We start from the raw sequence: 15,704 nt of genomic DNA on the forward strand, positions 1-15,704 counted from the left end.
CTGCACCGCTGTCCTCAGAGATTTGCCTGCACACAGAGGTATGAGAAGCTCAGCTCTGGCTGTCAGCAGTGACATCAGCCTGGAGTCTGGGTCACACTGTCCCCACTACGGCCTGGGCTGGATCGATACTCTAACCACAGGCAGAGTGACCTTGATGTGGCCCACTGCGCTTCCTCCCCCACATGCTGCCCTAGACGGTGCTGAGCATGGAGTCGAGAGTCCTTGGTTCTGGCTGCAACCCCTAATCCCAGTGCACTCTCTGAGCCACTCGGCCTATCCGAGCTTCAGAAGAACTAGCCGCCTCTTTTTCACTAGAGTGGACAGGTGGTCCTGTACATGCGAATTAAGATTCCACACTTTCTGATGTTTGCATTCCTGTATTTGTTGTTGGATAATATGAGGACAAAGAGAGCCCAGCTCGACAGCAAGGAACCGGTTTTATTCTGGAATAAAATCTGGAAGGAAGCAAAGGACAGAATGGGGATATAGAGCCCAGGAGAGTCAGACTAGGGAGTTTTTAAGTGGTGTTAGGACAGGTGGGAGAGGAAAGCAGCTGTGTATTCTTCCAGTTGGTGGGCTTGACACGGGACAGAGCAGGGAAACTATGGGGCTGGGAGCAGAGGTTTGGTTAGAGGCATTTTTTCTTTACTTTGCCACCATTTTTGGAGTCCTCTGTTTTCAGTCTCCTCCAGTCAGGCCTCACCATGTCCACATTAGTCAGATAAGATGCATGGAATGTGTAGCCCCAGGGCCAAAATTGCCTCAGTTCAAATTTCTGCCTCTAACTTGCTATGTGGCCCTGGGCAAGTTCCATACATATCCTGGTCCCTCTATTTAATTATCCATATAATGGGAATAAATGCCAGCATCTACAAGGTTGATGGGATAAGTACCAACATCAAAAGGTTGACAGAGGATTAGTAAGTATTAGTAATGAGCTTAAGCAGTGCCTAACACATGGTAAGTGTGATAATGTTCAATAAAGTCGGGGCCTTTTGTCAAATAGAATGCTAAAGATGGTGCAGACTTAGAATCATAGGAGTTGGTAGAACCCTTAGGGCTCCTAGAGAGAGCAGATTGCTATGCCCCTCACCCAGTGTCGTCCAGCCAGTAGGCTGCCTGGTGGGGACCAGGACTCTGCCTCGTGTGCACTGGGGCTTCCTCGTCACCATGCCCCACAGGGCGTGATCAGAAAGCAGAGGAAGATCCAGATATGGTTCTGAAGTCGGGCCTGCCCACCCAGGTGTGAGCACCCACTGTTTGTCCATGAAGTTGGGAGGAGCTGGGCCTCGGACACTCTTGGCAAACTCTCCAGAAACTTCCCCTCTGCTCTGACATTGAATCTCCAAATTGGTCCTTCTAGACCACTGAGTCAAGAATCAAATTGTGTGTTCCTGCTCCCCAGGGAGAGGAAGGATCAAAGAGCTGGGTTTGGAAGGAGAGCGTTGGACAGGAAAGCTCCTTCCCAGGAAATGTCCTGAAGGTCACTCAGCTCTCTCTCACATGCAACACAGTGAGGATAAAGGCGAGGGTGAGATTCCCAGACTCTGCATGACCGTCTTTTGGTGTTCTTTGTGCCCAACAGTTCTTCTTCCTCTTCTTCTTCTTCTTCTTCTTCTTCTTCTTCTTCTTCTTCTTCATCATCATCATCATCATCATCATTATTATTGTATTGGGGATGGAACCCAGGGACATTCTACCTCTGAGTGACACCCCCAGACCTTTTTTTTTTTTTTAATTCTTCATTTTGAAACAGGGTCTCAGTGAGTTGCAAAGGGCCTCACTAAGTAGCTGAGGCTGTCCTCGAACCATGATCCTCCAGCCTCAGCCTCCCGAATGCTGGGATTACAAGCGTGCGCCACCACGCCCAGCTGTGCCCACCAGTTCTAACTCTGGCATCCACTGGCCTCTCCCAAACACGTTCCTGTGCCCCCGCTGACCCAAGATTCTAGTTTGCTCTAGAGGGCTTCCTCCTGGAATCGGCCTCTGGACCTAGCAAGATCTGAAGCTAGAGAGCCAAGAGTTTTCAGCAGGAGGGTCTGGGCTGTTCATTCCTCAGTAAGGAGCTACTGGGACTAGAGGGCTCTTTTTCCCCAGCTGCTCTGCGGGGGAGACAGAGGCCTTTGGGTTCTTCAGGACTTCTCATGTTGCAGAATTCCTTGCCTCGACTGGATTACTGGTTTTGAGCCACTTTGGACTCTGGATGACCTGGGTCTGTCTGGGGTTGAAGGCAGTCAGAGGAAGGTACAGATAATCCAGGATGCATGCTACCCATCCTACCATCATTGGCCAGCTGTGCACCCCCATGGCTGCCCTTGTGTTGCTGTTTGGCTGTGCTGGAGCCCCTGACTTTGCCTCCCTCACTCTAAGGAGATCCTGGGTCACATTTGTGATGTTCTGCATCCCTCTCGGCATCTCACCAGTACCCGGCACCCAGCGGGCACCCATGGTTTGATGGTTGTTGCCCAATTGCTCAGTATTTTTTTTTTTTGCATAAAAGCATGAAAGAATGTCATCTCCTCTGCCGTCCCGTTTTAATGTTCCTCTGTTTTTATATCCTTAGCACCTATACAGAACCTTGCCCAGACACAAAATAATAATAACAACAGAAGTGTCTCTCATATTCTGAACACTTATTATGAGCCCAGCACTGGACAGGATCATCACATATATATTCATCCTCACAGAATCATTACTAGGTCCCTCCAGAAAAGGGAGGCCCGTTTCCCCATGTCACCCAGCTCTTCCCTAGTGGAAAAACTGGTACCTAACCCCAAGCATTCTGATTTCAATCCAATGTCCTCTGCATTCAAATTCCAAACTCAGAGAGCCCAGCACCCAATCTGCCCCACCCCACTCCATTGTTCCTATGAAGAAACTAAGTCTTTGAAAAAGATTAAAAACCCTTTGCGTAGGTCCTGCATCTAGCAAACTGTAGAACTGCTATTCAGTCCCAGACACATCAGACCCCACAGCTCACACCCTCCACCCAGGCTTAGCACGCTCGCGTCCCTCCATGACGCATCTTCATTGTTTCTTTTTTGATCTGTAACTGTACCTTGTCCTATACCCTGATGGCAGAGACGGGAGTATGTGGTGCTTGTGTAATTTAGATAGAGGATAATAATAAGCCAGCAGTTGGTAGGAAGACTCCTCCCTTCTAGGGCAGGAAGGCCATGCTTCCTGAGGCCAGGGCTCTGAATACGTTCATTTATCACACACAGGTTCATCTTCCTCAGCCGGAACTGCCCTCCTCAGCTCTGTCTCCCCAGGGTTCCAGACCCAGTGGCCTAGAGCATTCTAGAAGAAATCTAAGGTTGCACATTCTCATCATTGCAACCATGATGCTGTGAAAGGAGTTGGGTGTAAAATGAGACAGGAATTGATCTTGAATAGAGCGCTTTATTTTAGAAGGAGAGAAGAGGGAAATTAGCAGTTTCAAAAACAGTTGTGAAATTTGCTGTCCCGCTCACTTCAGCTGGGCAAAGAAAACATTAGGTGAGTGTTCTCATCCGGCTATCCCCCAGGCAGCCAACCTTCCACAAGCTCCTCAAACACCCTCACCTCTTGATGGCTTTCAAAAGTCAGTTCACTTGAAAATTAATAAAACTCCTCCTCCTCCTCCTCCTCCTCCTCCTCCTCCTCCTCCTCCTCCTCTTCTTCCTCCTCCTCCTCCTCTTCTTCTTCCTCTTCTTCTTCTTCCTCCTCCTCTTCTTCCTCCTTTTGGGGATGGAACCCAGGGACTTTCTAACTCTGATATACATTCCCAGCCCTATTTTATTTTATTTTATTTTGAAACAGGGTCTCACTGAGTTGCTGAGGTCCTCACTAAATTCCTGAGGCTGGCCCCAAAGCTATGATCCTCCAGTGTCAGTCTCCCAAGTACTGGGGTTACAGGCATATGCCACCACATCCCGTAGAAACAATCTTCTTTCTAATCTAGAAGATTGGTTCTAAATGGCAATTCAAAAGACTTTCAAGTGGGATTTAGCACTGACCTCTTATTCCAGCAACAAAGGGAACCAACCACAAGATAATCGTAAAAAAAAAAAAAAAAAAAGTACTGGAGGAAGAATCCCCTTCCCCAAATCAAGATGCCATAGACTCAATTTGTAGTACAAATTGGGTATTGCACAAAAGTAAAGGGTTTGATTTGATTTTAAAATCTGTATAACCAGTGAGTACCCTTCAGGGTCTATGGCACTTCCAATAGAGATGGAGCTAGAGAGATGAGAGGAGAGAGAGAGAGAGAGAGAGAGAGAGAGAGAGAGAGAGAGAGAGAGAGATGGAGATGCAGAGACAGTGGCATAGGTGTGGATTTTATACTTATGAATATATGGTATAGACATAGATATAGCATCAACTTAGATGACAAGGCAAAGGGATAAAGAGAAATGATAGATGAAAGATAAATAGATATTCACTTCAAAGTCTGATTCTGTAGTTGTAATTAGGGTACTAGATACCCGGGGTAGTAGGGACTTTGATCAGTAACAAATCCCCAAACAGGAAAGCGCCATCCATTTGTCAAATGCATCATTTTGTTTTTGTTGTTTTCCTGTGTTTTTTTTTTAAGATATTACTTCCAAAGTCAGATATACTAAACAAAACATTATAGCTCACAAGGATTTTGAAGCTTCTCTGACTTACCCCTCATCGTCCATCAAGGGACAGAGAAGTGCTAAAAGTGCTTAGTCACACCCAGACAGCCACTCATTTCAGCCTCTCTTCCTCTATACATTGATTCCTTTATCCCTCCTAGCCTAATAAGCATTTACCTAGCATCTATAGTATACTAGATCCAAACCTGAGGCTATCATAAAGGACAAAGCATAATGGTTCCTTTAACAATAAGGTAGCCAGGTAGGTGTGGTGGCGCACGCTTGTAATCCCCGCGCTTGGGAGGCAGAGTCAGGAGGATTGCGCTGGTTTGGCGCCAGCCTCGCTGGCTTAAGAGACCCTGTTTCCAAATAAAAAATATAAAATAGGTCTGGGAGTGTAGTCCAGAGGGAGAAGGGCTTCCAGAAACCCCAGTACCACAAAAAAAAAAAAAACCCATTAAGGTAGTTTTGGCTTTTCCCATGGTGAAAATTCTAAAGTGAAGGAGATCTGGACATTTGTGAGGACTCTGGATTTCTACTGCCTGTGTTCTTATTGCCAAATTGAAAAAAAAAAAAAAAAAAAGGCAAGTGACCTTTGCTGGGAGTGAGGACTTCTTGGGGCTGTATGTGCATGTATAGACCTGGCTAGGACATCAATGAAAATTACTTACCCTGCCCCAAGAGGCAAAAGCCTCTTCCCCAGAAACTCATATCAAGAATAATTTTCTTTTCAAATAATAGATGAAAAGATTGTGTAAGAACCATGAGCTCATAGTAGCTGCTTTGCCATGAAATTCTCAACGCCCAAGAGCGACGTTCTAGAAAAGGCACGGTGTTATCCAGAAGACTAGCAGAGGAGCGGTTCTGAGAGGCAGCTCGGGATCGGGGTGACCCCTTGTGTTTGAGGTAGAGTGGATGTGACCTTGACCTCTTCCCTGAGAGCCCAGGTTTGCAAGGAGCTGATGCCATTTGGGTTTTATTTACCTGGCTCTGTTGCATCTGCTAGAAGGCAGGGCCGGTTCTCCAGCTTCTAACCCTCCCTTGCTTCTCCTCCCTCTCCCCCTACCCACATAGAGCTCCGCCTCGAGCCGGGTACCCACAGGGCTCCCGCACGTATCTGGTCAATGAGCGCTTTGGCAGGGAAACGCCTTTGGACTCACCATTTTTGATGAGGGGAACTGCCTCCCGTCTCTTCCCATGCACGTGACCAAGTGCAGGCGCTGTGCCTGGGGATGATTCATCCCCCTCGCGAATCATCAGCTAAAGTAGTAATGAGAATAGTCAAGGCCAAACACCGAGCCTGCCTCAGCGCCACTGGCTTGAGGCAACCACCAGGACACCTCGAAACTTTCGCTGGCCATTTGCCACTGGCTCCTTCAGCCTGATAAAGGCCTGCTGTGCTGAGTCACGTGTTCATTCAGCAGACACTTTTGAGCGAGTACTGTGCGCCCGGCCCTAAACCTGGAAGGGATGACTATGGTGGCGAAACCAAGCCACTCTCTGCCCCCATTTAGCTTCCAGCCACCCTGGGGAAAGGCACGACTCTGCAGTCCTGCCAGGGTGTTTTCACATTGGTGATAAATGCCACTAAAGAGGGGACCCTCTGATGTGTGCGTGTGACAAGTGGATCTGGCCTAGGCTCAAGGAAAGCTTTCCTGAGAAAATGAAGATAAAAGCCAGGTTTGGAGAATAAGCAGGGTTTAACTGGCTGAAGGCAGAAAAGGAGCATTTTGAGCCAGAGCAGCAGCATGACAAAGGTCCCCCAGGATGGCCGGGCCTCCCCGGGACAGGGAACGGGATGGACCTGCAGCTGTACATAGAAGAAGGGACCAGGCCAGAAGGTCTCAGAGGCTGGGGAGTGGCCTTGCTCTTCCTGAAGTTGTAGGAAAGATGGATGAGAGGGCCTGAGCGCAGACCCTAGGGGACTTAGGAGATAAGATAATGAATGTGTCATATCTGTGAAGCCAGCGGGCAGCCAAGACAATGGGACCTCTCCTGGGTTAGATTCATGAGCATAAAGATCTGGAAGCCAAAACCAAGGACCACGTTAACTGTCAGGGTGCCGCATCAGCCAGCCACCCAATACTCACACATAGAGACCCCATCACTCACACCTGCGTCCCCGGAGAGGCTAGCCACTCTGAGTGAGGGCCTCAGCTCCTAGGTCAGGCCATGAAGGGGGAGCCCACCTGCGGGGCCCTGACCACTAAGGGCTTCTGCGGTGGCCAGGCAAACCTGGACAGGCCGAAAGCAACCAAACTCCAGAAGTGCCATAAAGACGCCCCCATCTTTGGGGAGACGACCATGTGTCCATAGGAGTTGTGGTGATTGAGAAGAAAAAAGAACAGACTGGACTGAGAGTGTCTTAAAAGCAAGTGTCTCCTCTGAAGGATTGGAGCCAGGCCTCCCTGAGACTGCGCAGCACAGCAGCCCAGGCAGCCTCTTCCCTCTGGTACTATCATTAGCTCCAGTTCTGAGGTCTGTGGGATGCCTAGCCTTGGCCATTGGCAAAGCCCTGGAGGGATACCCTCCTCCACAATGCTGGCTGCCACCCCTCCCAGCAAGGCACAGGAGGTCACAGTGGGCTTGGGTGCATCCTAGCCAAGGCAGACCCCCCAACACACATCCTCAGGTCAGGCTGGGGGGCTCGTGGGAGAGCTGCAAACTTCATCAGGCTGAGGCCATGATCTTGAAGACAGATTCTGGAAGAAATGCAGCTGCGTATTCTCTGAATTTAGTCCAACTTGGGAGATACTCAGACACCAGAAAAGCACAGAGGAGTCTGGGAAAGGACTGCACCAGGAGAAGGCGGAAGCAGGAAGTGCATGTGTGGAGATCACTTCCTGTTTGGCATCCCACAGCCCTTCGGTGCCCACGCTGGGTGGCCCTGGACAGAGAGGGGCGAATGACTCAGGTTCAGCACAACCTTTCTAGAGAAATGGTCCTTTTAATATTCATGAGTGGGTATCTTACTGGGAAGAAAGGAACAAGGGACAGCCCACCACATGCCGCCATGGAGCTGATTAATCATGCAAAGACGCCCATTGTCCACCTGGGAAGAGACAAAGACCACAAGCAGCGTTTTCTGAGGCTTCTTCTCCTGCCTGCTGGTCCTTTGAGGGTAAGGATGTGGCCTAGTGAAGGTTTCTGTGATCCACTCAGGTTACTCTAGGATAGGATGAAGAGCAATGAATTATTGGTCACTTGTGTGTGGGGGGAGACTTCACATTGACTTTGTAAGTTTCATACTCATAGTTTCATCTCCATGACTCTTTTTGTGGCTCTATACACTTACAATTTATCACAGGGAAATTTTACATTGATTTAGGTGGTGGTTTGATTAATATCTATTTCTCCCACTATCTTTAATGCTCTATGTCTTTTTTCTGTTTTTATTACCTATACCTAACAAAGTGCTTGGCACATAGTGGCTATTCCATAAGTGTTTGCTGAGTTAAAGAATAAATAAGTCATTAGAAATATCTCTCAGAAAACAGGCATGGTTTCTCATTATTATTCCTGTCATCCCAGTACTGATATAGGAGGCTGAGATAGAAGGATTGCAGGCTTGAGAACAGCCTCAGCAACAGAGGGAAGCCTCTCAGCAACCTGGCAAGACTCTATTTCAAGTTAAAAAAAAAATAAAATTAAAAAGGGCTGGGAGTGTACCTCAGAGGTAGAATGCCCTTAAGTTCAATACCCAAAAAAGAGGAGGAGGTGGTGGTGGTGATGGTGGTGGTCAGAAAGGAGGAGGTGGAGGAGGAGGAGGTGGAGGAGGAGGAGGAGGTGGAGGAAGAGGAGGAGGTGGAGGAGGAGGAGGAGGAAGAGGAGGAAGAGGTGGAGGAAGAGGAGGAGGTGGAGGAGGAGGAGGAGGAAGAGGAGGAGAAGATGGAGGAGGAAGAGGGGGAGGAGGAGGAGGAAGAGGGGGAGGAGGAGGAGGAAGAGGAGGAAGAGGGGGAGGAGGAGAAGGAGGAGAAGGAGGAGGAGGAAGAGGGGGAGGAGGAGGGGGAGGAGGAGGAAGAGGAGGAGGAAGAGGAGGAGAAGATGAAGGAGGAAGAGGGGGAGGAGGAGGAGGAAGAGGGGGAGGAGGAGGAGGAGGAGAAGGAGGAGGAGGAAGAGGGGGAGGAGGAGGAAGAGGAGGAAGAAGAGGAGGAGGAGGAGGAGGAGGAGGAGGAGGAGGAGGAGGAGGGAGAGCCCTTTGTAGAATTTTAGTAATTTCCCTGCAGTATAGGATGCTACCAGAAGATGGCGGGAAAAAACAGTAAAGATTTCAAGCTTTAGAAGAGACGGTGAGCAAGAATTACATAATGCTTCATCAAATGTGGATTGGCGTTTATTTCCTCAGCCATTACTTGATTAAGAGGAATCTCAAGGTGCGTCAGAAATGACTGGGCGGATCTGCATTCATAGCCCGTCTCTGCCACAGAGAGCCTGGGATCTTGATTGTTCAGCCTTTGTTTTCCCACCCTGGAAATGTCAGGGGAGGGGTTGTTATAAACATTAAGTGAACAGTACTTGAGAGGCTGAGACAGGAGTATTTCAGGTTTGAAGCCAGCCTCAAAAACTTAGTGAGACCCCGTTTCCAAATAAAAGAAATCGGGCTGGGGTTGTAGCTCAAAGGTAGATGCCCCTGGGTTCCATCCCTAATAGCACAAAAAAGAATATCAAATGAGACAACAGTCATGTATTTTAGATAGATAGATACAATTTTTCAATTCAATATTCTTTCTATTAGGTTTGTAGTTGTCACTCCTACCAAAAATTACTCACATATCAACATTCAATTACATACAGAAACCTATATAAAATACATTGCATTTTATAAACAAAACAAATTCTCTGGGTATAGTGGTGCATGCTTGTAATCTCAGTAATTAGGAGGCTAAAACGAGAGGATCCCAAGTTCAAGACCATCCTCAGCAATTTAGCAAGACTCTTAGCAACCTAGCAAGATCCTCTTAAAAAAAAAAAGAAATATATATATTGGTGGTACTGGGGTTCCTGGAAACCCTTCTACCTCTGAGTTACACTCCCAGACCTATTTTTATATTTTTTTAAATTTGGAAGCAGGGTCTCTTAAGCATCAAACCAGTGCGATCCTCCTGTCTCCGCCTCCCAAGCGTGGGGATTACAAGTGTGTGCCACCACGCCCTGTGAAAGAAAGAAGTTTTTAAAGAGCTGAGGATAATCCCATCTCGCCAAAAAAAAAAAAAAAAAAAAAAAAAAAAAATGTTTTCAAGCAACATTATGTGAGAAATATTTGTACTTCTCAGGCCCTGTTGTCCTCTGAGAAATGAGTAAGCCTTCAAGACCCTGATTTCTTCCTAAAGAGACTGAACGGAATGTGTCTTCATTTTTTTATGATGACCCATCCAGAGTTGGATTATTTCATCAAAAGAAGGCGCATTCCCCAACTAGTAAAACTCAAAAGCATTCAGGACATGAGAGGATGCGTTTTCAAAGGAAAGGGCCCCTCCACATACTGGAGGGCTCTCCAGCACACGCCAGCGAGTTCCTCCCAAGTAAACATGCGGGCTGCGGAACTCAGTACACAGACTTTCTGCAGGCTGCATGGAACTTTTATAGCACAAAATTTGCAATCGATTTTTCTCTCAAGGATTTTCAGGGCTCAATTAATTTTTAATATACTGACCTAAGGTACCCGGCTATTTTTAGTTAAAGCTGTCAAATACCCCTTAACTTTAAAGTATGCTGTGAGAATAGGAAAATGGAATCATTATATCGCCAGAAACCTACAGGAATGAAGAAAAATGCCCACTGGCCTCGTATTGCTGTCTGTCCAATGGCTGGTGGATAAACCAAGCAGAAAGGGTTTAGAGACTCTGCCAGGGCTCACTCTACTCCCCAGGATCTCAGGAGCCAGTTCAAGCTTGACCCCTGGCCACGAGGCAGATGAGTATATCAGCAAGTAGTACCCGCCTAGTAGAAGAGAAGAAGCACTCATGCACACTTACAGGAAGAAGAAGATCTTAATTAGGATTTTTCACACTCAGTGTTCTCACCTGCTGGCCTGTCTCCGGGTCCCAGCCTCTAAGTAGTGTGGGAGGGTATGTGGCAATCATTTTGAGCAGGTCAAAGAAAATGACCTGCTCATTCCAGAGCCCCCTCCTAGAAACTGCTGCTCATTTTCTGAGCTTCAGGGATCCTTTGCCAACTCCTGGGAGCCACCAGCTCTTATCAGACAGCACGATCGCGGCAAATTTCAAGTTGAAATCCCTCATTACTATTCAGAGCGCAGGGGCCTTGGGGTATCAGTCTCCGCACCGCCAGCCTCGAAGACAGGGCCTGGCTTGGAAAAGGCTTCGGTGAATTTTGATGAGTAATGGCCAACAGAAGATAGCAGAAGTGGGAGATGTGCTTGGAGAATGAGGAGGCAGAGGACAGAGTCCTTCACAGACACAGGAAGAGGGCACGTTGTTTGATGACAAAGAAAACGAAAGCGTTCCCAAAGTTTTACTAGCTGAGATGATGAAATGGCTGCTGTTGCTTTAAGCCACTAACTGTTGGGTGCTTTTGGTATCTAGAAGTCAGAGCTGCTAAAACACAGGCCCACGTGTCCTCTCGGATCCCTGCAATGCTGGGGTCCTCTGTGGGTCTCATGGGAATCCTTAGGTGGCAAGGCACTGGGGGTGGAACCCAGGGACATTCTATCTCCGAGCTACACACCCCGCCCTATTTTTTTTTATTATTCTTTATTTTTTGAAACAGGGTCTCACTGAGTTGCAAAGGGCCTCACTAAGTAGCCGAGGCTGGCTGTGAACCGCGATCCTCCTGTCTCAGCCTCCTGAATGCTGGGATGACAAGCGTGCACCACCATGCCCAGCTGGCATGTTTTATTTCTGGGAGAATTTCTCTCCCTTCCAGTGTGCTTTTGCATGTAGGAGGAGAGGAGAGCAGGGCTGAGCAGGACCCAGAACAGGATGCACAGGGAGAAAGATGTGCCAATGCCCCTAAAGAGAGACAGCCCAGAGCAAGCACACTCCTCTGAGTGGACACGGGCCAGCTGGTCCCCTTAGCCAGTAGCAAAACCTAGGAAGGACCAAGGGTACCAGGGAGCATCCCCAGGAATGTGCCCTGGACCTCGTAGTTGCTGGCTTTAGTCACCCAGAGCTGTACCCACATTTCCTCTGCGTGGAAGGTGCATGGTTTGTTTGGGGTTTCATTGGGGCTTTGACGTGTGCCTGCTTGTTAGTGATCAAAAGTTCCTGTCCACGGGGCCCCGAGGCCACTGTAGACTGCATCCTGAGGCCGTGGGCCTCTCCTCCTTTTTCTCTTGTGTCCATTCTCTGTCACCCACGCACCCTTGGTTGCAGCTGGCTCTGTGAAGAAACCTCTTTATGCCTTTCAAAAATAATCCCAGTCGTGTTCTATTTTAAATGGGTTTTAAATGTCCGTTCTGCAAGAGAAAGGTGCCTGTAAAAAGAAGAAAAAGAAGTCAGAAACTAGAACTCAGCCAGGGAGGAGAAGAGCGTGCGTCAGGCCTAGAGAGCTAGTGTTGGAAGGAACCAGGTTCTGGGCAGCCCCTTATGGTGGGAACCTTGATTCTGACACCTAGAGGAAGGGGGTCGGGTTGTATCCTCTGGGTGGCCTGCTGCCAACATCAGTCTTTGCCTCTGGGGGACAGTGGGTAGAGGAGCCACAAATGAGGACCACCAGCAACTTTGGGGGCTTGTTGACTGACTCCACGATCCACCAATATGAAAGCCAAGTGTTTCCTGCCTCACCCACGTGAAATTATTGGCTCCCATGATGAGGGCATGGCAGAGAAAGGTCCCCCTTACACCTGTTCTACCCTTGAGCATAAGCCCTAACCACTGTCCAGGCAGGCTTGGCGGGCACACCCCAGCAGATGACTCCTCCAGCCTAGGGCCTGGCGCCTCTGCTTCCTTTCCCTGCTCACCCCTGACATTATGTTCCACTTTGCAGTTCTTTCCCTATGGAGACGCCTCCAAGTTTGCTCAGCACGCCTTCCGGACCTTTGACAAGAACGGGGACGGCACCATCGACTTCCGAGAGTTCATCTGCGCCCTGTCCATCACCTCCAGGGGCAGCTTCGAGCAGAAGCTGAACTGGGCCTTCAACATGTATGACCTGGATGGCGACGGCAAGATCACCCGGGTGGAGATGCTGGAGATCATCGAGGTGGGCTCTGCGCGGGGCCCCGGGGGGTGGACATGGGGTCCCCCAAGAAGCCTCCTCGAGCTCGTGCCCAGGCCCTGGCAGGTCCTCCTCTCCCCTGCCCAGGGCGCTGCCAGCCGCACGCCAAACCTTGTCTCCTCCTCTGTCCCCCTGAAGCACCAGATACAGAACCCATATTGAGCCCTTCCAGGCAGCCGGTGGGTGGATTTTACCAGCCATTCACTCACTACAAAGTCTTCGGCAAACATAAGCCTGGGTGCAAAGGGCGCCCCGGTGCAAAGGTGCCGACAGGATTGGTTTCTCCAGCCCTTGCTCCAGCTCTGCCTGGCTGGACATGGTGCCCGCTGCCTGGAACCTGGCAGGCGCTCAGTAGTAATAAATGTGCCAGTGTCCACACCTGTGCCGGCCACTATGACCAAGGGAGAGGAATGCGTTGCTTGCCATGGGCAAGAGCCAGGGGTGTCACGCTGCAGCTGGGGAAAGTGCTCTCCAGACCCAAAGGGCAGCGATTCAGGAGGGCCCACAAGTAGCCCAACAACCGCTCTCACTGTCCTCCCCGCTCGAGAGCTGGACGCCTTCCCTTCCTGGCCCTCCAACACCACCAGCTCCCTCTGCCTTCTCCGAGGCCTGGCCTTTTCATGGCACACCCTGCCTCTGGGCCTCTCTACCCTCTTATCTTCCACCTTTGGCTCTGTCTGTCTTCTGTGTCCACTCCCTGTCCACCCTCCTAGCAAGCTAGCATCTTAATTCTGTATTTGTATTCACTTCAACCCTTTATGTCTCCAAGCAGCATAAAAATTCTAAATATGTGACTTCATTTTCTCACTCTTGGATCTTTTGTTTATCTTCTGCATTCCATTCAGCCCTCCAAGGTCGCTACAACCTTTCTATACTTTGCCTTTTTGATTTTTGCCATTTTTTCCTGCACCAATGAATAATCCCATCCTTCCTCGAACATTTGTTGAATACAATGCCCATCAGCCAAAGACCACCAAGAACACATCAGCAGTTTCACAAGTTTAGTTTATTATCCTTTGCAGTGAGGGACCCATGGGGCAATTTAGTAATAGGATGTAGAACTCATAGGATATGGGCTTCTGTAGGGTAATTGGGGATGGGAGGAGTCAAGGAAACGGAAGCTCACTCTGGGTTGGGTACCCTGGGCAGGGGAGCTTCTTGGATCAGGGATCTGAGCTACTAGCTAGCTACAAGGAAGATGGACTGCACCAAGACCAAAGCTGGAATCGGTGAAGAAGCAGCAGTCGCTCCTGTTAGCAGGAGCGGGGACGCTTGGTGTTCTGTGGCTTGGACCAAGTTTTGTCTGTTTATAGACACGACTACAGAATGATTCTGTCTTTGTCTCGCTCCCTGGCGGTCACAGGTGGTCTGCGGAGCTGGTCGTGTTTGGCTGGAGAACGTCAGGGCCCGGCTATGAGGGCCAGGCTAGCTCAGGACAGTGCCAGGGTCCTGGAGCTAGCAGCAGGCCAGTCGCTGCTCTCCTTCTCAGTCGTAGGGTGCTCCTGGGTCCCCTTCATTGCTAGCGCTTCCTTCAGCTCTCATGGGAGGACTAAGCGCTGACTTTCGACCTAGTTATGGGTTACGTTTTTCTGCCTCTTGGCAGGTCTCATCACTTTTATCAGTTCCTGGATATTCTGAATGTTACACAATCATATCCGAATGTTGGTGTCTTTATTGAGATGTTGAGATTTGTTTTGACAAGCAGTTAAGTTGCATGTGGATTAGCGTAAGCTCTTTGCAACCTGCTTTTAGGCTGCTTTAGGGAAAAGGGAAGGTAGGCTTTCTCGGGAGGTAGTTTTTCTATCTGTGCCCATCTTAGAACCTCTATTGATGGTCTCTTGTATTCACTGAGGTCTCTCTGCTCTAACTGGTGGAAACCGTATTTGTGTGTGCTTGGGCTTATTCAAGTATTTAAAGAAATGAAGGCATGTGAGATGATCCAGTGACAGAGTTTAAGCAGAAAGAGGTTTCCAAGCTGGATGTGGTGGAACACCCCTGTAATCCCAGTACTTGGGAGGCTGAGACAGGAAGTTGGCAGGTTCGAGACCAGCCTCTGCAACTTAGCAAGACTCAAAGCAAACTAGCAAGATCTTGTTTCAAAACAAAAAACAGAAAGGGCTAGAGGTGCAATTTGGAGGTAGAATGCCCCTGGGTTCAATTCCCAGTAACACACCAAAAAAGGGGGGTTCCAGAGAACTCAACCTTGGGGCACTCTAAGATTTAGAAATGATGAACAAGGATCAATCAGTAAAGGAGACACAGAGAAAATAAGATCAAAGTAAAAACGACAGAGGGAGAGGCCTGGATAGGAACTACAGGCAGTGCTCCAAGGGGGAGGCAAGGTGCAGTCATGCCAAACGCTCTTGAGCGGACTCAGATTAGAACTAGCAGCTCACGGTCCGACTGGAAACCTGGCCATCGGTGAGCGAGTAAGATGAGTTTCAGTGGAGTCAGGGACAAAATCCCCATTGGAGCAGCACAAGAAAATGATAGAAATGGAGGACGGGCAGCAGCGAGCCTACAAAGCTCTCCCAGGAGGCTTTGCTTTAAAAGCAAGAGAAAGCAAGAAAAGAAAAGAAAAAAGAAAAAGAACTGAAATGTTCCACAGCCTTCCTAAATGCAAAGCCATCCTCCATTTCCTGGTGGAGTTCCCCCCTCTGCTGTGGCCTAGTTTCCAGAGGAAGATTAGGGAACCCCCAGGTCGATTTCCGGAGCTCTCTCTGCCTCGCCCCTGCTCTCCTCTTTGCTTTCTTGCCCAGCAGTTCTGCTTAGCCCTGCCTTTGCCTCAAGTTGGGCCGAGGTGAGGCCGCCATGTGCCTCGGGCCTCCTGTGTGGGAACTGAGGCCTCAGGCTCGCCGCCTTTGTTCCTCTTCGCTTAGAAACCCCAGCCCCGCACTGCCAGTTGCAAAGTCTGAAAACAGTTGT

The 15,704-nt window shown here is 49.1% G+C and overlaps 1 protein-coding gene across 2 annotated transcripts in view; it reads left to right on the plus strand.

The window, feature by feature from the left end:
- Window positions 1-15,704, plus strand: part of VSNL1 (visinin like 1) — a gene marked incomplete at both ends in the record, with an annotated part of 62,033 nt that overhangs the window by 43,169 nt on the left and 3,160 nt on the right. Inside the window, one exon of one of the 2 annotated variants that reach the window (XM_080711913.1) lies at window positions 12,549-12,764. The exons of the other annotated variant lie outside the window; for it this stretch is intronic. Coding sequence (XP_080568039.1) covers window positions 12,549-12,764 — 216 coding nt within the window. The remainder of the gene's footprint in view (window positions 1-12,548; window positions 12,765-15,704) is intronic. 2 annotated transcript variants of the gene reach the window in all.

Source organism: Muscardinus avellanarius, assembly GCF_963383645.1.
Source record: "Muscardinus avellanarius genome assembly, chromosome: 15".
Classification (NCBI taxonomy): domain Eukaryota; kingdom Metazoa; phylum Chordata; class Mammalia; order Rodentia; family Gliridae; genus Muscardinus; species Muscardinus avellanarius.